Raw genomic sequence first — 23,380 nt, forward strand, 5'->3', positions numbered from 1 at the left:
GGGTGGCTCAGTCAGTTAAGTGATCGACTCTTGGTTTCAGCTCAGTTCATGATCTCACGGTTCATGGGTTCAAGCCCCACGTCAAATACCACAGCTAGCAGCGTGGAGCCTGCTTGGGATTCTCTCCCCCCACCCCCACCCCAGGTTCCCCATTTCATCTGCCCCTCCCCCACTTGCACTGTCTGTCTCTCTCTCTCTCTCAAAATAAATAAACTTAAAAAAAAAAGAAAAAAGAATAAAAAAATTAGTATTTCTTAGCTTTAAAAAAACATTATGGGGGGACTTGGGTGGCTCAGTTGGTTAAGCATCCGACTTTGGCTCAGGTCACGAGCTCACAGTTCTTGAGTTCAAGCCCTCTGTCGGGCTCTGTGCTGGCAGCTCAGAGCCTGGAGCCTGCTTTTCGGATTCTGTCTCCCCCTCTCTCTCTGCACCTCCCCCACTTGCACTCTGTCTCTCTCTCTCTCTCTCTCAAAAATAAACATTAAAAAAACAAAAAACAAAAAAAAAATAAACCAACTTTAAAGAAGTACCCAAATCACTAAAGAATTAGGTGCCAAGAGATGGAAGAAGTAAGGCAGTCATCTAAACCTCTCAGAGTAATTCATTAACTCTAAAGGTGTGAAAAAGGGAATTTCTGGCTTCTGCTTTGGGTGTAGAAAGCTGCAAAAAGCACTGCTCCCACAGTCAGAGAATCATCTCACCAGGCAGTCTAAAAATTCACTCTTCGTAAACACATCAGATCACAGAAGTCACCGGGCAACCAATTCACCTCCAACTGAATGAAAGGCACTTCCGAAGAGAGGTGGGACACAAGCATTCGCTTAATCTGGAGAAGAGGCCATTTCATGTCAGACAAGCAGCCTAAGAAGAGCTCAGTTGAAACCTTTGAACAGACGGCTGATGTCCAAGTGTGAGACACTGTGAGAACACAGGACACCTGTGACCCAGAGACACAGGTAAGCTGCAACCCACTCAAAGCGTCTCTCTGCCCCCCTCTCTGGGCGCTCGCGCACAATGCTCGGGGCCGTGGCGACGAGTCCGGAGAACGTGCCAGTCACAGCCCGAAGCCCGGGAAGCAGAACAGCAGCAATATGGGGAAGGCACAAAGACCCACCCAGATCTTCCTCGCTCATTTTCCCTGGTGGGCTGGTGAGGGCGGGACGGCAAGAAGGCACCTGCAGGGAAGACCAGCTGGTCACGGAGGAAGAGAAGGCGGGGAAAGGAGGCCTGGCCCCGGAGGAGGAGCAGGGCTGTGTTCTGGACGAGGACCACAACGGGCCTCCCCGGCCCGGCCCGATGGCGGGATCCCCGAGAACACACAACCCGGAGACCAGAGCGCGTGGGGTCTGCCGAAGAGTAAAGTGCACTCGGAACAGAAAAGTCCTGCCAATCCGTGCTCTCAGCGCAACTCTCACTCGTCACTCGTGAGGATACAAAACAGTAGAGCCACACACTGGAACACACCATGAAATTCTCTTTAAACAAACTTGCCTTTCTCCTCTCCCACGTATTTACAGAAGTGAAATGAAAATCCTGCGTTCACACCAAAACCTAAGAGTGAATATTTATGCCAACTGTATTCACAATTGCCAAATCTGGACCCAAATACTCCCTAACAGGAAGTGGACGTACTGTGGTGGGTGCCTCCGGAAGACAGAATCCTGCTCAGCGATAAAAAGGAAACAGCTACATATATAAATGTACAGGTGATATATACAACGGCACAGGTGAGTCAAAAGGCCAGGAAAAAAAGTTAAAAAGGCCAGAATCAAAAGAATACATACCCTACAAGTCCATTTCTATGCTATTGCAAAGGCACAAAACTACAAGGACCTAAAGCAGGTAAGCGGCTGCCACAGCCAAACAGGAATCAGGGACTTTTCAGTGAGATGGACTGTTCTGGATTTTGTTGTGGTAGTGGTCATGCCCCTGTGCACAACCGTCGAAACCCACTAAATGGGTGAATTTCACTGTATATAAATTAAACCTCAATTTTTAAAATTGGGGGGGGGGGGGAAAGTTGGGGGCCCAAGACAAAGGAAACACGAATAGGAACTAGGGGCACCTGGGTGACTCAGTCAGTTAAGTGTCAGACTGTGGGCTCAAGTCATGATCTCATGGTTCGTGCTTTTGAGCCCCACATCAGGCTCTATGGTGACAGCTTAGAGCCTGGAGCCTGCTTCTGTGTCTCCCTCTCTCTCTCTGCCCCTCCCCCACTTTATTTTTGTCTCTCTCAAAAATAAATAAATGTTAAAAAAAATTGTTAAAATAACTGAAGCAAGAGAATGCTAGATGAGAGATGCAAAGAGGTATAAAAATATGACAAAGCATTTATACTATTAAGACTAAGAAACCAACTGGAATGCTTCCTTTGAATTCTTTCAAAAATATATTCAGTACAGCAAAGAGACACGAGGTCTGAATCTTAAGGAAAACAATCTTAAAAACAAAATATAGGGGCGCCTGGGTGGCTCAGTCGGTTAAGCGTCCGACGTCGGCCCAGGTCATGGTCTCACAGTTTGTGGGTTCGAGCCCCGCATTGGGCTCTGTGCTGACAGCTCAGAGCCTGGGGCCTGCTTCGGATCCTGTGTCTCCCTCTCTCTGCCCCTCCCCCACGTGTGCTCTGTCTCTCTGTCTCTCAAAAATAAATAAAAATGTAAAAAAAAAAAAAATTAAAAACAAATCATAATACATGATCAATGGGAAAAAATTATCAATCCAACAGAGAAAGTAGTGCCTTCAGAGAGCTCATATGATGATCACACAATCAAATGAATCGCTGAGAACTAACAAGTGCTACTAAGAAAAAACAAAGCAGGATTAACGTGTCGAGTGTCATGGGGACTGTTTGCTTTGTTTTTCAGCCTACACTTTTATTGTGAAAAATGTCAAGCCTCCCCCAAAATGCGGAACAAGCCACGTATGGGTGAGGTGTCTACTCTACTTCCAAGTGGAGATGCCAAGCAAACGACGGAGAGGAAAGTCTGCGCCTCAGAGAAAGGGGAGCCCTGGAAATATAAGCGTGGAAACAGAAGGGTTCGTTGGCACGCAGACAGGACTTGGCGATCGCACTGGCAATGACCATTCCCAGCCAATGAGTACAGATGGCAGTTCACAGGCGGAGGACCCCAACTATAGAGGTGCGGAGTGTCCGCAGAAGCCAGCGAAACGTGAGGAGGCATGGGTGCCCAAAGCAAGAGTGAAAACATCTCAAGAAGATGGCAGTGGTCAACTGGTAAACGCTTTCATGCTTTTATTCGCGTCTTTCAAATAAGGCCTAAAAAACTCCAAGAATCAAAGCCGAATTGTACACAGACAGGTTTGAAAGAATGAAGAGAAGGAACGAGAGTATAAAACTTACGTTTACAGGTAACTATCAAAAAGATCAATCGTTACGCTAGAAGCTCGGCGTTATTTCTTCAGCTAGGAAGAGCGAGCTGGGGATACTGTGTCCTGCTCGGAGGAGACGAGGGCCACGTGACCGTCTACTGCTCTGTTGTACGATCACCTAAGCCCACAGATGTGCTTTACCCCAATCACACACAGAGACATCAGTCACAAACCTAAAAGTACTAAAAAAATAAATTCCATCCGTATTTACATACCAAGCTTGTACTCTGAATTCTCTCTCTAGCCAACTCCCCGCCTGTCACTAATGCCCACGCCAGCTGCTTTCCTTCTCTGACCTGATTTTGACTTCTACACCAACAGAGACCAGGGAGCTCGCAGAGTCCTCAGACACCGAGCGCTCGAGGACTGGGACTGGCCGTTTGCTGATGTCCACTTCCGCTTCAGCATCCTCTTCTGCAGACTGTTCTTTGATTTCTGCTGTAAACAAGAGAATATAAAAAGTCACTCGCGCACTGAAACAATCTTTGACGAATTCATCTATAAAGCGTACACTGCAAAAGAAGAGTGAAAGAGCGACGGCAATACTTCATTAACACAGGGGAAGTTTCTGTATGTAATCGATGGCATGGCTTAGATTTACGCTCTACTGCAAAATGATCATCAAAACAACGTAAAACATGGCACACTGTTCTTTGTGCCAACTGACTCAGCCAAGTGTCATCTAGTAAAGACTGTTAACCTTATTTTTAGGATTACAGTGGTTCATCTATAGAACAAATGCATTTCAGTGTAACTCACTTAAAAGGTTGGGGGTGCCTGGTGGCTCAGTCGGTTAAGCATGTGACTCTTGATTTCAGCTCAGGTCATGATCTCACAAGATCAAGCCCCATATAGGGCTCTGTGCTGACAGTATGGGGTCTGCTGAGGATTCCCTCTTTCCCTCTCTCTGCCCCTCCCTCGTTTGCACGCAAGTGTGCGCGTGCTGTCTCTCTCTCTCAGAATAAATTTTACAAAATGGTTCTTTACAAATAAAATCATTAATTTAAAAAAATCATTACAGTCTTAATTATCAGAGATTCTAAAAGTAAATGCTTAAACAGTGCCTGGGTGGCTCAGTTGGTTAAGCATCCAACTTCCAACTTCGGCTCAAGTCATGATCTCATGGGTGCGAGCCCCGCATCAGGCTCTGTGCGGACGGCTCAGAGCCTGGAACCTGCTTCGGATTCTGTGTCTCCCTTCTCTGCCCTTCCTCCACTTGCACTCTTTCTCTCTCTCCCTCTCTCCCTCAAAAATAAATGAAAATGTTAAAAAAAAATTAAAGTAAATAATCGAAATTCAGAGCACATCTGGACTCCACTGCCTTTTTCATTTATCCTCAAGACTCCAACCCCAGACACCGGACACGTACTCTATCATATCAGGAGGCAACCGACCAAACACCACGGCCTCACGCTTCTCTCTGAATAAAAGTGACCCACCCCCTCTCTTAGACCGCATCACTGGACATTCACAGGTACTGCCCTTCCACCGGCGCTCCAGACGCGACTCCACGCTCCAGTCGGTCCTTCTTTAACTCGAAATTCACGGAGACCTTTCCCCACCACGACTCCAAACACAAGAAACAAACAAAACGCACTCACAGTCCTTCAAGCTTCTCTTCTCTGTCTTTGCTTTGTCTTCCCAGTAAAATTCATGAAATGGGACTTTGGAGGGACTGCACCTTCTCTAACGGACAGCCTCCCACCGCAGCGCTGTTCTCTCCACCGCCGCCGCCAGCAACAGAACTGACGGTCCAGGGGCTACCCGCCAACCTTCAAACCTGTAGAAACTCATCTGGCACGAAGGACAGCCTCCTCCCCAGGGAAATGTTCCTCCCCCTTTTCTCAGCGGGAGGTGTAACGGATTACTCCAGGCTTCAGAGGCATAAAGACTGGCTCTCGAGTACCAGCTCTGCCGGCCCCCATCTGTACAATTCACGGAGCCCCCTCCCGAAGTCTGCAGACCGACAACACTACCACGTATCTCACGAGGTGGCGAAGGAAAATTAAATGACCTAGTATCTGTCTCTTGAGCTGTTTTCTTTCAGACCTCTAAATGTGGAAACAGCCCCCGGGATGTCTTTTATGTGCTCTCTCTTCTGGAAGAACTTCACTGTTACCCAGCTTTTCACAGTCTCCTCCGGACTTCATGGTCTTCAACTGCCATCTGTGGCCCTGGCCCCTCCCCTGAGTTGCAGACCTTACTTTAACTGCACTCTAGACATTTCTAGCAGCCTCGACACTAAATTCCACACCACACCTGATCTCGTATCTCTTCAGTCTGACTTTCCTCTGTGACTATCAAAATCTTCTAAATTCATAACGAATTTGAGGTAAGTATTTTGACAATTAATTTTGAGAACTATTAATTGTTCAGTTACAAAAACTACAAATAATCGTAAGCCTTGTCAAATCATAAAATGAATGATGAAATAAAGCAGCGACCAGGCAGTCTGGGTTCTCCTATTTAAAACAGCATTGTTCTGGAGGGTCTGGCCGGCTCAGTCGGTGGAGCGTGCAACTCTTGATCTCAGGGTTGTGAGTTCGAGTCCTACACTGGGCTCAATTAAATTACTTAAAAATAAAATCTTTAAAATAAGTAAAAATAAAAATAAAATAGCATTCTTTCGTAAACCCGAAATAGAAAAGTTAGCCATAAACCAAGTGCTTGTGGGCCTATCAATCAGACTGCCTATCTGATCTACCCCCAGCCACAAAACTGACACAGAGTGCCTAGAATCAAATCTACAAATATAAAAAATATATTTACAGCAAAGGATGATAAACAGATTTGCAAGCTTTACTAGCATATTAAATTTCTTTATGACAAAAGACACCATGAACAAAATGAAAAAGGACATCAGAGATTAAAAGAAAATACATGTGATCTGTATACACCGATAGGTATCCAAATCCAGAATATGTAATGTAAAGAACTTCACCGGTGCACCAGGCATGGACAGAGGATAAAATCCATACTCTCTCTTACATGCAAATTGCAGTACGGCACTAACTTCTTAGCTACTGACTTTATTTCTCAACCTTCTTGGTAGCTAATCACGTCAAGTTGTCACCAGCAGAGGATGACCAAAAGTCCCCGTGCGTCCTCTATGTCGCCTAACAGGAAGGGATTTGCCCTGGACTAAATGATGCTCCCTCTTTCCTGTGGACCGGAACACGGACACATCAGCAACCCAGATGCAACGTTGCAGATGAGAACAACATTCTCGTGAAGGGCAGAGAAACAAGATGAAAGGAACGTGGGTCCAGAAACCACCACAGGGAGCAAAGATGACCCATCAGCCTGAACCTCTCACTTTCAGAAATTCTACATGAAAGAAAAATTAATGTGTTTTATTTACACCACCGAGATGCCCTGAGCACATGTTTGAGGCCTCTGTTATAGCATTTTAACCCAAGCCCCAATTAACACAGAAGCCAGTAGAAGGAGTGGGGAACTGCCAAAGCAAACACTTCAAATGTGGGTTGGTGATCAGGCAATGAGAAGTGATACCGGAGTCTGGAAATCACCCGACCCTTTTTATGCCGTATTTGGTAGATCTGTGATCTGCAATACGTTGGAAAGCAGATCGGGGCCTCCAGAGCCTAAAGCCCTGGGGGAAGCATCTGGAAAGATCCAGAAGTTATTTTGTGTTGCCTGTCCTCTGGTGCTTTTATGACCGAAAAGAGGAAGTAATATGATTCTACCAGACACATGGATTCCCTCTATTATATTCAAAGCACTATAAAATGACCATATTTAAAATGCCTTTGAGGAAGCATTTCCTTTCCACCCAGAGATGCCCTGAGCACATGTGGACATGCTCTTTTTGTACCATCCCCCTTCCTAGGCAAGGGTAAGAGTCAAGATAAGGAGAATAAGAGTACCTCAAAAGGTCACGAATCATCAGCCACACGGGCCAGGGTCATGCGCCATTACATCTCCCGGCAGCATTTTTCTCCTCAGGGCCCACTCTGTTGAGCCTCCACCCCCAAACTGAACTCCATCCGACAGGGTGCAGCCTGTCTGCTCTCCGGTGTGTGCTGCTATCTACCACTTACAGCCTCTCGTCGAAATTTTTCTCCAAACTGTAGCACGATCCCAACTATTTCCTTATTTTCATCTCCTTCACAAAGAAAATGCACAACGCTTTTAACATGTTTAGCAGCTCTTTTTGCTCATAACTAAGAGGAAACCAGTAGGCAGACTGTCTCCCCACGTGTGTCTGTCTCCCTATCTCCCTCTCGTTCTCAAATTAGACCAGAAGGAGGTGGCAGGGTTAAACACGAAATGTCAACGGTAGGTTCGCAGGTTTTCAGGTACTCAGTCCTTAGAAACCAGGCTCCCTGCATTTCAGAGGGGAAAAAACAGACTCAGACTACAGGGAGTTTGTGTTTCTTGTTTGGCTTGGTTTGTTTGTTTTAAGTGGGATCTGGAACGGGCTTGACCCACAAAGAAGGTAACAGTAAGGCAGGCTTCATGAGTTCCTGCTATTCTCCTTCTGCTTCCAGCTCTTACTGCCACTGAGTCGGCCCAGGATCCTACCCTGGATCTGCTGAAGGCACAGTAGGGATTGATGGATTTTTGGTTTGGACTTTGTTGTTCTGGTCATTTGTCTTCAAAGAAATAAGGAGAAATAAAGAGGAATCTCATGACCACTATCTGGGGGGCCAGACCCAGCCACAAAATAGAAACTGAAAAAAATATCCCTAAATATGTGAAATGACACATAAAACTCTTCATTTAGCAGGATAAATTAGATCTTACTATCTGTCAAAGTCAAGGCAGGACAATGAAACTAATGTTTATGTCTCTCTCTTCTCCTGGCCTGAGTCTTCGAAAAGTTGCCAAAGTTTCCATCAAAAAGAATGAAATCTTGCCATTTGCAACTATGCGAATGGAACTGAAGGGGATTATGCTAAGTGAAATTAGAGAAAGACAAATGTCATATGACTTCACTCCTATGTGGAATTTAAGATACAAAACAGATGAACATAGGGGAAGGGAAGCAAAAATAATATAAAAACAGGGAGGGGGACAAAAACATAAGAGACTCTTAAATATAGAAAACAAACTGAGAGTTGCTAGAGGGGTTATGGGTGGGGGGTGGCTAAACAGGCAAGGGGCACTGAGGAAGACACTTGTTGGAATGAGCACTGGGTGTTATACGTAGGGGATGAATCACTGGAATCTACTCCTGAAATCATTACTGCACTAGATGCTGACTTGGATGTGAGATAGATAGATAGATAGATAGATAGATAGATAGATAGATAAAATAAAAAAAAAAATTGCCAGAGTTTCACAGCAGAATGTGAAACAGATTGCTCTGGTTGAAAATGATGTCATCCAGGGGCGCCTGGGTGGCTCCGTCGGTCAAGCGTCCGACTTCAGCTCAGGTCATGATCCCGCAGTCTGTGAGTTGGAGCCCCGCGTCGGGCTCTGGGCTGACGGCTCCGAGGCCGGAGCCTGCTTCAGATTCGGTCTTGGTCTCTGTCTGTCTGTCTGTCTGTCTGTCTCTCTCTCTCTGCCCCTCCCCAGCTCACACTCTGTTTCTCGGAAATAAATAAAAATGTTTTCAAAATTTTGTTTAAAGAAAAGAAAAAGAAAATGATGTCACCTAAATATCCAACCAGAGATGGTCTGGTGAAATGACTATAAACTCAGTGACAACTGACGGGATAGTTCTGATGCCAGTACTTGGTTATCCACAGTTCACTACTAAAAACGCCCTCTACAACACCACCCTGTGCCTGTGTCTAAACCATAAAACGGCCCAGGCTCGGCTACTCTGCCAGCTTGCGGTTTTTGCATTTCAGAGCATTCTTTTCGTTCAAACGGCTAACAGCCCAAAACCATGAAATGGGAGTGCTTTTTACATTTTAAAACTTCCAGTGTTCTACTTTTCTTTGATATAAAATATTCCATGTATCTTTCTCCTTATTTTGAACTTGATCTAAAATAAAGGCAACGCTGCTTGGTCAGAAAATGCTTTAAAACCACAAAGTCCATCGTGACCACGGGGATGACAGAGAGGGGATTTTATCCGTGGTCCTTACCTGTGTTTCCTATTGAACCACTAGGTGGCACATGTGCAGAGGTAACTACACTGAAGAACCTAATCACGTGTGAGGAAGTTCCTAAGAGAACATGTACAGCCTGTGCGTCTCATTCAACGGCATTGCCTAAGAGCTGTGTAAATCTATGGGGTCACAATGGCAAATTAGATCTAACTCCTGCCCTTACACAATGCCATTCCTCCCATGACTCTTACTTAACCCCAAATGGTTGCTTTTGTGAATGAACAGCAAAGGCTGTTTTAGTCTGCTGTATTAGTTAAAATCAAAGGCTTGGAGTCAAATGGTCCAGAATCTGCATTTCCAAGCAATGTGACCTTGGCAAGTCAGCTCAGCTCAATTTCAGTTTGTTAATCATTTAAAAGATAGCTAACATCACCTGGTATAAAATTGTCTTTAGGATTAGAAAAGACAATACGTGTAAAACATTCAGCCCAACGCCTTAAGTATATGGCAAATGTAGGTATGTGGTTGCTATTCTGATAATCTACATTCACACACTACATTCTATCTATTTACTTTCCCATCTAGTTGGGTATTACCCACTAAGATATCAAACTCTTCTTGATGTCAGATCACACATTATTAAATTATACTGTGGGAAGCGATAAGGATTAAGAGAATATTATCAGCTCCTGGTTCTGTGCTGGGAGGTAACAAATCATTATTTTAATTTTTTTTAAATTTATTTTAGAGAGAGTGAAAGAAAAATAGTGTGGGAGAGAGGGGCGGACAGAGAGAGGCAGAATCTCAAGCAGTCTCCATGCTCAGAGCAGAGCTTGACATTGGGCTTGAGCCCACAACCCTGGGATCGTGACCTGAGACCAAACCAAGAGTGAGGCGCTCAAGCGACCGACCCACCCAGGTGCCCCAATAAATCATGACTTTATAATGATTTGTACCGAACAAAATTTGGAGTAACTATTGTGTGCCACACCTTCTACTCAAATGGCAGCCTGTATAATAATAGAAGCAGGGTTCCCATCCTCGATGGATCTAGTCAGTAGCTAGTGGAAGATAACAATAGGACAGCATACTTGTCAGGACGGATGTACAGGTGTAACGAGAATCAAGGGAAAAGGGGGGAGTACAGCTTAGAAGGCTTCAAAAAGGCATTCAAAGCCCAGCAAAAACTGAAAGGACAGGGGCGCCCGGGTGGCTCAGTCAGTTGAGTGACTAGATTTCGGCTCAGGTCACGATCTCACGGTTCATTGGTTTGAGCCCCGCATCGGGCAGCACAAAGCCTGAGTGGGATTCTAGCCATCTCTCTCTCTCAAAATATATAAAAATTTAAAAATAAAAAATAAAAATAAATAAAATTGAAAGGACAAATAGAGGTATGCCTAATAGTTCTCTCGCTTAATTCTTCTCTTCTAAAAAAGAATAGTAATAGCTGATATATTATCCTCATTTAAAAGATAAGGAAACTAAAGTCGGACAGTGAAACTAGCCTGAGACAACACATCTAATGGGGAGCAGAACTGGGGTGTAAAATGAGGCTTGTGGGGACTCCACGGGGCAAGGGCATCTTGCTACACCCACTGCCCAGCACAGTCTCTCCCCGAGTACGGAGTTTCCTGGATAGATTAATTTAAGGAGAAAGGTTAATATTTTACTAGCACCATGTTACGGAAGGAATCATCTGAAGATCCCTTCATGGAATATGAAGAATATGAAACGAAACCTGAAAATACGGTTTTTCTCTTTGTTTTTCAAGCACTGCTGAATAAAATTATCAAGATAGCATTTACCTCACAAACAAGTCATAGAAATAATACGTTTTTATTTTGGACAATTAGGAAATTATTTCCTTCAAAGGTTAAATAATTCTTTGTATATACCCTAAAACTATATTCAGTAAACTCACCACCATAACCGCATAACAGACTATAAGATGTCAAAAATATTCCAGAGTCTTAAAAAAAAAAAAAAAAAAAAATTAAAGTTCCAGAGTCTACTTATGGCCTCCCTTAACAATACATAGCACATTCTTTCAAAGCACCCTCTTTGAATGAATTTTTAAACTGTATTTAATCTAGGCTTCTAGGATGTTGGGAGGGAAAATTCATCTTTATTTTACTAATCATTGAAATTTAGAATTCTAAAAACTCGTTTCATTATGAATATATGCTCAAGCAGAGTGATACAGCGGTACCTGTGGCCCTGTCGCCAACAGAAAGCAGGTTACTTCTTACCACATTCAGTGTTTGCAGATATATCATTTACCCTCATCATTACTTGAAAATTACAGTAATTATTAAATAGAAGTTACAATTTAAGTGTAAATCTTTTAAAAACATGTTATACAGTTACAAATTTGGCTTTTACACTTTTCATAAAATTTCAATCTAATCATTTATCTATGCAACCTTAAATATTTTACTTTATTTATTTAAAAACTATATTTGGAAAAGAGCCTGGGGTCAATGGCACTCCACTAGACCATGTGCTCTACAAAAACAGGCATCGTATCTGTTTTACAAACCATTCAGAGCAAAATCTGGATGATGTCCAATAACTGTTTGATTAATTATATATGATGCAATATCAAGGAAACAGACAAATCTCATTGTCTACATATACATAAAGAGTCACAAAAAACACAGAGAAAAATACACACAGTATTTTACATGGACTAGTATTTACTAATTACGTCAGCAAACACCAGCATCCATTTTCTACCTGTTACCCAAATAATACGCCTTCTTTTATGCTTTAGTCAAACATTAAATAGAGAAAAAAATTATTTCTCTCTCCTAACCTCCTTTACCTCCACAAAATGGTGATACCATTCATGCTTCCCTTATACTAAGATTACAGAACAAAACATCGCTAAGAAAATGTGTAATCACACCCTTTCCGTCTTTTGAACAGCAGTGGTCAAAATAAGCCTGCATTCTGACAGTTGTATTTTCCGTTGTGTTTGTATCTCACTGAACCTAGTGTATCCCCTACACCCAAAATGTGTTGTAAAGCGGAAGAATCAGCACTATATAACAGTCATCCCATCTTTATTCGCGAAAATACTTAAAATACTGACACTGATCAATAATATGAAGATAGTCACTACCGTCATAGAGCCAGATAAAGATTTCAAACATAAGCAACCAAAAATAAATACACAAAAACGTAAAATACTGGTTTTCTCTTGGAGTTAACACTTTTACAGCTAACTTAGTCTCTTTATACTTATCCATAATTCTATAAGTTTTCACAAATATGCATTATTATCATTTTAATGTAATTTTTTAAAATGCAAACACAAAAGGATTAAGAATAAGAGTCCAACAATTATCAAGAACCAAAGAACATAGTGACATTAATTAAAACAGTAATTGTTAAAAGTTATCTGCCCTCTGGATATTTTATTTAGTTGTTAAAAAGTTATGCCATTTAGTTTTCTATATGATTTTTTTAAAGTGTGTGTGTTTTTAAGTTTATTTACTTATTTTGAGAGAGACTGAGACAGCACAAGTACGGGAGGAACAGAGAGAGGAGGAGAGAGAGAATCCCAAGCAGGCTCCAGGCTGCCAGCGTAGAGCCCAATGCAGGGCTTGAACCCACACAGCCATGAGATCATGACCTGAGCCAAAACCAAGAGTCGAAAGCTTAACTGACTGAGCCACCCAGGGGCCCCTAAAAGTATGTTCTTAATGGTTATTAATTGTTTGCAATTAATACAAGAAACTAAAAGCCAACAAGTTAAAGATACATCTTCACCATATAATAGTTGTGTACAGCAATCTTAATCTTCTGAGTCTTTATTTGGCCTAAAGATTCAATGCAGATAATACAAAAAGAATACTTAAAAAAATATCTTGACAGTTAATGTTCAATAAATGCTTACCATATCCTAGGCGATGGTGTAAGTGATTAACATGTGTTAACTTACTGAAGCATTACAATGATCATATGAAGATAGCTTCTAAGCCTGGGATTTTACACAAGCTACTAAGTTGGTCTGTTACTGTTTCATAGATGCTAACAGAAGATACAGTCCTGGATCAAAGACAAAGCACTTTGGGGTGCCTGGGTGGCTCAGTCGGTTAAGCTTCCAACTCCTGGTTTCAGCTCGTCATGATCTCATGGTTTGTGAGTTCAAGCTCCCCCCCATCAGGCTCTGTACTGACAGTGTGGAGCCTGCTTGGGATTCTCTCCCACCCTCTCTCTCTCTGCCCCTCCCATGGTCTCTCTAAAAAATGAGTAAACTTAAAAAAAAAAAAACCAAAGGACTTTATTACTCAATGCACAGCAAACAGCACAAGCAGGAGGATACCGCTGTCAGTTCCCTTTTGGCCCCTACATCTTATGGAGGCCACACCATGGGCCCAAATGAATGCCTGTGCTCACAGTGAACTGCATTACAAGGAAGGAACAAAGAGTGTGGGGAACCCACTGCTTTTATAGTAAGCATTAAACATGCCCACTCTGTCCCCGAGGGAGGACAATGACTCATTCTTCAAGGCTAGGTGCTTTAAGCACAAACCCTGAGAAATGGCCCGGATAAGGAACAGTCAAGGCCTTACATTCTTGGCATACACAACGAGATATGTCAAGTGCAAGAGACCCACGGAGGAATATCTCCCAACAGCAGCTACTATCAACATTTCCATTTTACAGATAAGAAAGCAAGATAAGAGATTAAGGAACTTTGCTCAAGAATACAATTGGGGGTGGGGGGGAGGGCATGGAGCTGGCTTAGTTGGTACAGCATGTGACTCTTGATCTCAGGGTTGTGAGTTCGAACCCCAGATTGGGTGTAGAGATTACTTAAGAATAAAATTAAAAAAAAAAAAAAAAAAAAAAAAAAAAAGGAATACAATTAGAAGAGGAGCCTGGATTCCAACACAGGCAGTCTGACTCCAGAGCTGAATCTGCTAACCACTTCTCAGTGTGGTTAGTATGAGTTGAAGTGAAGAAATTAAAGAAAACAAAATAACTGCACAACTGCAAACAAGAGGGCGTACATAAAGCAACAACTCTGAAAACTGTGTTAGCATGTGGAGGACCAACTACAGAAAAATCTACAAACAGAAGAAGTGATGAAGGAAGATGAGTAACACAATGTGCATACTTACTACTGCTTGACAAAGAAAATGAAATGGAAAAAATATTCAAAGATTCTGTGGAGGAGAACATTCTCCAAACAAAGGCAGGATCAAACCTGTGGACTTAATCTGCAGATCAAAGCAGCAGAAAAGAATGAGCTGCCCACCAGTCAGTTGCAGCCCTTCACAGGAGAAGCAGATAAAAGGTTAAGAAACAGATGGAGGGTTTCCACAACATGACCTGTAAGTGTAACCTATGTAGTTAGAGACAGACATATGATCTAGACCGGTCCTAGAATTCTGTTTAGCTGATACACGTGCATGCTCCCTCTGCTTTGATATGGATGAGAAATAACGCAGCACTCAAGACGGCATGTAGCCATCTTCTATCCAGAGAGGCTAGCCACAGAATGAAGCTAAATCAAAAAAAGAAAGAAAAGAAAAAAACAAAAAGCCCAAAGAAAGAAGGACGGAAAGGAAAGAAAAAGGCAGAGAGATGCAATGAACCGGCACTTCATGACTAGAATAAGCCTGAATAGGGTCACCTTAAACCCGTGTCACCTCTGAGCATGACAGTATGTTGACCCATAGATTTCCTCCTTTCTTGTCGTTTGAATTCTATTATTTTAATAACAATATCTTAGCTGACCAAATATAATAAATGGATATCAAGTTTCATATACGGTGCAAGAGGACAAAAGGGACTATACATTCTATTCAGTGCCCAGAAAAATTTACATAAGCCACATATTAGGATTCAAAGAAAACTCCCAGAGAATCTATTTCCTCTAACAGGAGACTAGGTAATTTGAAACAAGCCAACCATTAAAGACAAATAAGAAAGTTGACAGAAATACCTTAAAAACAAACAAGTCTTAAAAGCAACAACAACAAACATGCACAAGGCAGTGAGGAATTACCAGATGAAGCTCCTGGAGAGAAGCAGTGAGGAAGGTGGGCCTTGCACACCGGGCTGCATTTCCCACGGGCCAGTCGGCCCTCAGAAAGAGGCAACCGAGAGACTGCACTTCTGACTTACCACAGACTTGGACATGGTCCTAGAAGTCTACAACCATCAGGGAACGAGGGTTCGAGGATGGCAGGAGCCCCAGAAGGCTGGATGTTAAAGACTGAGAGTGAACCAGAAATAAACCAATACTTGCAAGGATTGCTACAAGCTGAGTCACATGCTCGGAACAGAAAATACACCCATGAAATCCAACTGAGGTGTCCCAGATTACTAGTGCCGTTAAAGTACCTGGGGGAAAAAATCAGAGAAAAACTATCTGTGTAAAGAACAACAGAACAAAGCAAAACAACAACAACAAAAAACCAACCCACAATTTTCTTCTATATATAATCTGTCGAATACACTGTCTGGTATACAAGCACATGTAATCAGCTGTGTGAGGAGACAAGACAGCAAGAACAAGAGTGAGCAGAAACAATGGAAACAGAGGCTCCAGACACTGAAATAATCAAACAAAACCTCTAAGCCAACTGTATTTACTATGCTGAAGATAATAAGCCCAGGCATTAAAATTCTCAGGAATGGTTCTACCATAAAAAGTGATGCTGCAAATATGAAAGATGTTAAGAGATTTTTTTTTCAACGTTTTTTATTTATTTTTGGGACAGAGAGAGACAGAGCATGAACGGGGGAGGGGCAGAGAGAGAGGGAGACACAGAATCGTTAACAGGCTCCAGGCTCTGAGCCATCAGCCCAGAGCCCGACGCGGGGCTCGAACTCACGGACCGCGAGATCTTGACCTGGCTGAAGTCGGACGCTTAACCGACTGCGCCACCCAGGCGCCCCAAGAGATTTTAAAATAATAAATGGACTCGGCTCAAATGTTTACCAGCAGATTAGACCATGTCAAAAGGGGACATGTAAACTGGAACATCTGTTTAGAATGATCTGTCTAAAATAAAGAACAGAGGAACAAGTGCGTTAAAAAAAATACAAAAAAAAAAAAAAAAAAAGGATAAATAACAACAAATATAGTGACACAGTCTAATAAACATTTAATTAGAATAAAGAAAAATGTGGCAAACAGTACTAGAATATATATCAGCTCAGAATTTTCCAAAACCAATGAAGATTTCAAGAAATCTCAAATTCCAAAATGTACAAAGTGTGTAAAACCAACATAACATAAGAAAATTTAAAACTCGTAACAAAAATAAGGAGAAAACCTACACAGATACTGGAAATTTTATATGCGTTCTCGGACACCTCGCAAGTCAAAGGAAAGATCCAAACTACGATTGAAAACAATTGAGAAAATAAGGAGTAAGAGACGGAGTCAAGACGGTAGAGTGGTGTGGGGACCCTGAGCCTGTCTCCTCCCTAAATGCAGCTAGATCTGCGTCTAACCATGTTTGAACACCTAGGAAACTGACCTGAGGATTAATGCAACAATCTGCATAATCTGAACCAGAGAACTTGGGAGGTAAGCAATGCAAAGAGGTGTAATGGGGGCAGAAAACCCATGTAGGCGTGGAGGGTAGGAAGCCATTTTCGCCCAGAGAGGACAAAGAGAGAAAGAGAAACGGGGAGTGTGTGGCGCCTCGGGACTACACAAGAAAAGCACTCCCCCGGAAAGTAGCTGGAGAGAACAGAGAAAGAGTGAAAACATTTGCGGGGGACTAGACAAGAAATCTGTTCCCCCTAAACCACTGCCAGGGAGAAAGGAGAGGGTTTCAGTACCACCAGGATTCTATAAACAGTGGGGTGCAGTATGAAGTTCTGGGGCTCAGGGCCCAGTGGTGTTCCAGTGAGGAAGCAGGGAAAATCCCCAGGAGCAGGCAGCAGGGTCTGAGGGGTCTGGGTGCCACAAGGAGAAGCGGTTCCCCTGCTTAGAGTGCATTAGGTAGAGGCTTTATGGCTTCCCCATGGGCAAAAGTCCCTGGCGGACCCTGGAGAGCAGCCACGTTTACTGATACTGGAACACAGAGGCCAGACCGCAGCAAAACCTGTCTACGGCTGTGTTGTGATCTGCCATCAACTCTGAGCATCTGCCGCTACACAGCTGCTCAAACGTCATCTGGGACAAGTCAACACCTGGAAACTGCTCTGCGAGACTCTCCTGCAGGACCTGCGAGACCCTCCTGAGTGTGGGTCCAAGCGGGAGGGTTGTCTCTGAAGTATGGGGTTTTGAAAGTCCCACCTGAGATAAAACTCTGGAGGGAGGGGCCAGCTGGCAGTCAGACAGCTTGGAGACAGACAGGGTAAAGGCAGGGAACAGAATGAATCATGAGACAAAGGAGGACTGCCTCACACAAAGGAGGATGTGTGAAGGCACCAATTCCCATGCCAAAAACTACTGAGCTGGGTGAAGCCATTTTCACCTCAAGCACAAGGATGCACACACGCACATACACACGCACATACACGGATCCACCACAGTGGGTTAAGCAGCCACCAAATGGAGAAGGAACTATTACACCAAGCCCCACCCACCTGAGCCCTCCAAGCACATCCCCTAGAAGACCAGCACAAATCCCTTCCACAGACTTAGCCTATGGACTATATCGTGCTACAAAATTTCAGTTCTAGGGGAAAATACATGTAACTTCTTTCGGGTTTCATTCTGTTTGTTCGTTTCTTTGTTTTCTTTGCTTCTACCTTTGTTTATGTTGTTTCCTTTTTCTTTCTTTTCTTTCTCTTTCTGGGATACAGAAAGAACTATTTTTTTATTTTTTTATTCTTATTATATAAAATTTTTTTTTAATTTTAAATTTAACTTTTTTCCTTTCTCTTTTTTCTCTTTTCTATCAAGTACACCAAAACACACCTAGGATCTAGCTTCTTTTATTTGTTTTATTTTTAATTTAAATATTTTTTTATTTCTTTAATTTTCTTTCTCCCTCCAAAATGACAAGAGGGATAAATTCACCCCAAAAAAAAGAACAGGAAGAAATGACAGCCATGGACTTAACACAGATAAGTAAGATGTCTGAACCTTTAAAACCGTGATTATAAAAATACTAAGTGGGGTTGAAAGAAGCATAGAAGACACCAGAAAATCCCTTTCTGCAGGGATAAAAGAACTAAAATCTAACCAGGCTAAAATTAAAAATGCTATAACTGAGATACAATCTCAAATGGATGCCACAATGACAAGGATGCACAAAGCAGAATAGCAAATCACTAATAGAAGAACTAAAATTATGGAAAATAATGAAGCAGGAATAAAAAGGGAAAGAAAGGCAAAAAGATCATGATGCAAGATTTAAAGGAGATAGTGACTTATTAAAGAGGAATAATATTTCTATCACAGGAGTCCCAGAAGATGAACAAAGAGAAAAAGGGGCAAAAGGTTTATGTGAGCAAATTATAGCTGAAAACTTTCCTGATCAGGGGAAGGACACAGACATCAAAATCCAAGAAGCACAGAAAACTCCCATTGGGCTCAACAAAAACCAAATATCACTAAGGCATATCATAGTCAAATTCACAAAATACAAAGAGAAAGAAAGAATTATGAAAGCAGCAAGGGAAAAAAGTCCTTTACCTATAAGAGAAGAAAGATCAGGCTCAAAGCAGATCTGTCCACAGAAACTTGGCAGGCCGGAAGCTGTAGCAGGATATTTTCAACGTGCTGAATCAGAAAAATATGCAGCCAAGAATTCGTTATCCAGCAAGGCTGTCATTCAGAATAGAAGGAGAGATAAAGAGTTTCCCACACAAACAAAAACTAAAAGAGTTCATGACCACTAACCAGACCCACAAGAAATTTTAAGTGGGACTCTTTGAAGACAAAAAAAAAAAAAAAAAAAAAAAAAAAAGGCAATAAAGACCAGGAAGGACCAGAGACCATCACCAGAAACACCAACTCTATAGGCAACACAATGGCACTAAACTCGTATCTTTCAATAATCACTCTGAGTGTAAATGGACTAAATGTTCCAATCAAAAGACATAGGGTATTAGAATGGATAAAAAAACAAGATCCATCTATATGCTATCTATAAGAGACTCATTTTAGACCTAAAGACACCTGCAGATTGAAATTAAAGGGATGCAGAACTATCTATCATGCTAATGGATGTCAAAAGAAAGCCCGAATAGCCATACTTACATCAGACAAACAAGATTTTAAAACAAAGACTGTAACAAGAAATGAAGAAGAGCATTATATTATAATTACACGGTCTATCCACCAAGAAGATCTAACGATTGTAAATATTTATGCTCTCAACATGGAGGCACCCGAAGAGATAAATCAATTATTCACAAACATGAAAAAGGAAATTGATAGTAATACCATAATGGTAGGGGACTTTAAAACCCTACTTACAGAATGGATAGATCATCTAAGTAGGAAATCAACAAGGATACAATGGCTTTGAATGACATACTGGACTGGATGGACTTAACACTTATATTCAGAACATTTCATCCTAAAGCAGCAGAATACACATTCTTCTCAAGTGCACATAGAACATTTCCCAGAAGAGATCACATATTGAGTCACAAATCAGCCCTCAACACAAATAAATCGATATCATACCATGCATATTTTCAGACCACAACACTAAGAAACATGCAATCAACCACAAACAAAAAAACCTGGAAAAACCACAAATACCTGGAGATCAAAGAACATTCAACTGAAGAATGAATGACTTAAACAAGCAGTTAAAGACGAAATAAAAAAGTACATGGAAGGCAAGGACAATGAAAACATGAAGGTCCAGAACTTGTGAGAAGGAGCAAAGGTGGTCATAGGAGAGAAGTATATAGTAATCCAGGCCTTCCCAAAGAAGGAAGAAATGTCTCAAATACACAAGCTAACCTTATACCTAAAAGAGCTGGAAAAAGAACAGCAAATATAGCCCAAAACCATCAGAAGAAGGGAAATAATAAAGATTACAGCAGAAATCAATGATAATGAAATAAAAACAAACAAACAGTAGAACAGATCAATGAAACTAGGAGCTGGTTCTTTGAAATAATTAACAATATTGATAAACCCCAGGCAGATTTATCAAAAAGAAAAAGGAAATGACCCAAATAATCACATATGAAAGAGGAGAGATCACAAGCAACACCACGAAATACAAACAATTGTAAGAGAATACAATGAAAAACTATGTGCCAACAAACTGAGCAATCTGAAAGAAATGGAGAAATTCCTAGAAACTCACAAACTACCAAAACTGAAACAGGAAGAAAAAGACAATTTGAATAGACCCATCACCAGTAAAGAAATTGAATCAGTGATCAAAAATCTCCCAACAAACAAGAGTCCAGGGCTGTATAGATTCCCAGGGGAATTCTACCAGACATTTAAAGAATTAATACCTATTCCTTCATAGCAATTCAAAAAATAGAAATGAAAGGAAAACTTCCAAACTCATTCTATGAGGTCAGCATTACCTTGATTTCAAAACCAGACAAAGACCCCACTAAAAAGGAGAATTACAGACCAATTTCCATGATGGACATCGATGCAAAAATTCTCAACAAGATACTAGCAAACTAAATTCAACAATATATTAAAAGAACTATTCACCATGATCAAGTGGGATTTATTCATCAGCTGCAGGGGTGGTTCAATATCCATAAATCAATCAATGTTGACACATCACATTAATAAAAGAAATCACATTAAAGAAGACATGATACATCTTTCTTTTAATAAAAGAAATCTGCATCCATCTCTCAAAGGATGCAGAAAAAGCATTTGACAAAATACGACATTCATTCTGGATAAAAAAGACCTCAAGAAGGTAGGTATAGAAGGAACATGTCTCAACATCATTCAGGCTATATACAAAAAAAGACGCACAGCTAATATCATATTCAATGGGGGAAAAACTGAGAACGTTTCCCCCCAAGGTCAGGAACATGACAGGGATGTCCACTCTCACCACTGTTGTTCAAGACATTAAGTCCTAGCCTAAGCAGTCTGACAACAAAAAGAAATAAAAGGCATCCAAATTGGCAAGGAAGAAATCAAACTTTCACTCTTCACAGACAACATGATACTCTATATGGAAAACCCAAAAGACTCCACCAAAACAGTTAGAAATGATCCATGAATTCAGCAGCCACAGGATAAAAAATAATGTACAAAAATCAGTTACATTTCTATATACCAATGATGAAGGAGCAGAAAGAGAAATCAAAGAATCAATTCCACATACGATTGCACCACAAACCATAAAATACCTAGGAATAAACCTAACCAAAGAGGTAAAAGATCTGTATGCTGAAAACTATAGACAGCTTACGAAAGAAATTAAAGACGCACACACAAAAAAAAACAGAAAAACATTCCATGCTCATGGATTAGAACAACAGATATCATTAAAATGTCTATACTACCCAAAGCAATGTACACATTCAATGCAATCCCTATCAAAATAACACCAACATTCTTCACAGAGCTAGAACAAACAATTCTAAAATTTGTATCAACCAGAAAAGACCTCGAATAGCCAAAGTAATGTTGAAAAAGAAAAGCAAAGCCAGAGGCATCACAATTCTGGACTTCAAGTTCTATTACAAAGCTGTAGTCATCAAGATAATATGGTACTGGCACAAAAACAGACACATAGATCAATGGAAAAGAATAGAAGGCCCAGAAATAAATTCACAATTATATCAACTAATCTTCAACAGCACAAGAAAGAAAATCCAATGGGAAAAAGACGGTCTCTTCAGCAAATGGGGTTGAGAAAACTTGACAGCAACATGCAGAAGAATGAACGTGGACCACTTTCTTACACCATACACAAAAACGAACTCAAAATGGATTAAAGACTTAAATGTAAGACAGGAAACCACCAAAATCCTAGAGAAGAAAACAGGCAACAACCTCTTTGACCTCTGCTGAAGCAACTTCTTTCAAGACATATCACTGGAGACAAGGGAAACAAAAGCAAAAAGGGACTGTTGGAACCTCATCAAGATAAAAAGCTCCTGCACAGTGAAGGAAACAATCAACAAAATGAAAAGGCAACTGACTGAATGAGAGAAGATATTGGCAAATGACATATCAGATAAAGGGTTAGTCTCCAAAATCTATAAAGAACTTATCAATCTCAACACCCATAAAACAATCCAGTGAAAGACATGAACAGAACTTATCCAAAGAAGACATCTAGATGGCTAACAGACACATGAAAAGATGCTCAACATCGCTCATCATCAGGGAAATACAAATCAACACCACAATGAGATACCAGCTCACACCTGTCAGAATGGCTAAAATTAACAACTAAGAAAACAACAGATGTTGGCGAGGGTGTGGAGAAAGGGGAACCCTTTTGCACTGTTGGTGGGAATGAAACTGGTGCAGTTACTCTGGAGAACAGTATGAAGGTTTCTCAAAAACTTAAAAATAGAACTACCTCAAGACCCAGCAATTGCACTACTAGGCATTTATCCAAAGGATATAGGAGTGCTATTTCGAAGGGGCACATGCACCCCAATGTTTATAGGCAGCGCTATCAACAATAGACAAAGTATAGAAAGAGCTCAAATGTCTATTGACTGATGGATTAGAAAGATGTGGTATAAATATACAATGGAATATTACTCCATGATGAAAAAGAATGGAATCTTGCCATTTGCAACAATGTGGATGGAACTAGAATGTATGATGCTAAGCGAAATTACTCAGAAGAAAGACAACATCATGACTTCACTCATAGGGAAAGGGAAGGAAAAACAAGATAAAAGCAGAGAGGGAGGCAATCTATAAGAGATTCTTAAATACAAAGAACAAACTGTGTGTTGCTGGAGGGGTATTAGGAGGGGGTATGGGCTAAATGGGTGATGGACATTAAGGAGCACACATGTTGGGATGAGCACTGTGTGTCATAGGTAAGCGATAAATCACTAAATTCTAC

At 41.4% G+C, this 23,380-nt stretch overlaps 1 protein-coding gene across 23 annotated transcripts in view; it reads right to left on the minus strand.

The window, feature by feature from the left end:
* KMT2C (lysine methyltransferase 2C) overlaps positions 1–23,380 on the minus strand; it is a 283,726-nt gene that overhangs the window by 169,156 nt on the left and 91,190 nt on the right. For 20 of the 23 annotated variants that reach the window (XM_042927160.1, XM_042927153.1, XM_042927174.1 and 17 more), the window contains one exon: positions 3,687–3,828. In XM_042927160.1, the coding sequence (XP_042783094.1) occupies positions 3,687–3,828 (142 nt within the window). The remainder of the gene's footprint in view (positions 1–3,686; positions 3,829–23,380) is intronic. The other 3 variants (XM_042927176.1, XM_042927161.1, XM_042927156.1) reach the window with 1 other exon arrangement.

The sequence above is a fragment of the Panthera leo genome, chromosome A2 (assembly GCF_018350215.1).
Source record: "Panthera leo isolate Ple1 chromosome A2, P.leo_Ple1_pat1.1, whole genome shotgun sequence".
NCBI classification, from domain to species: Eukaryota; Metazoa; Chordata; class Mammalia; order Carnivora; family Felidae; genus Panthera; species Panthera leo.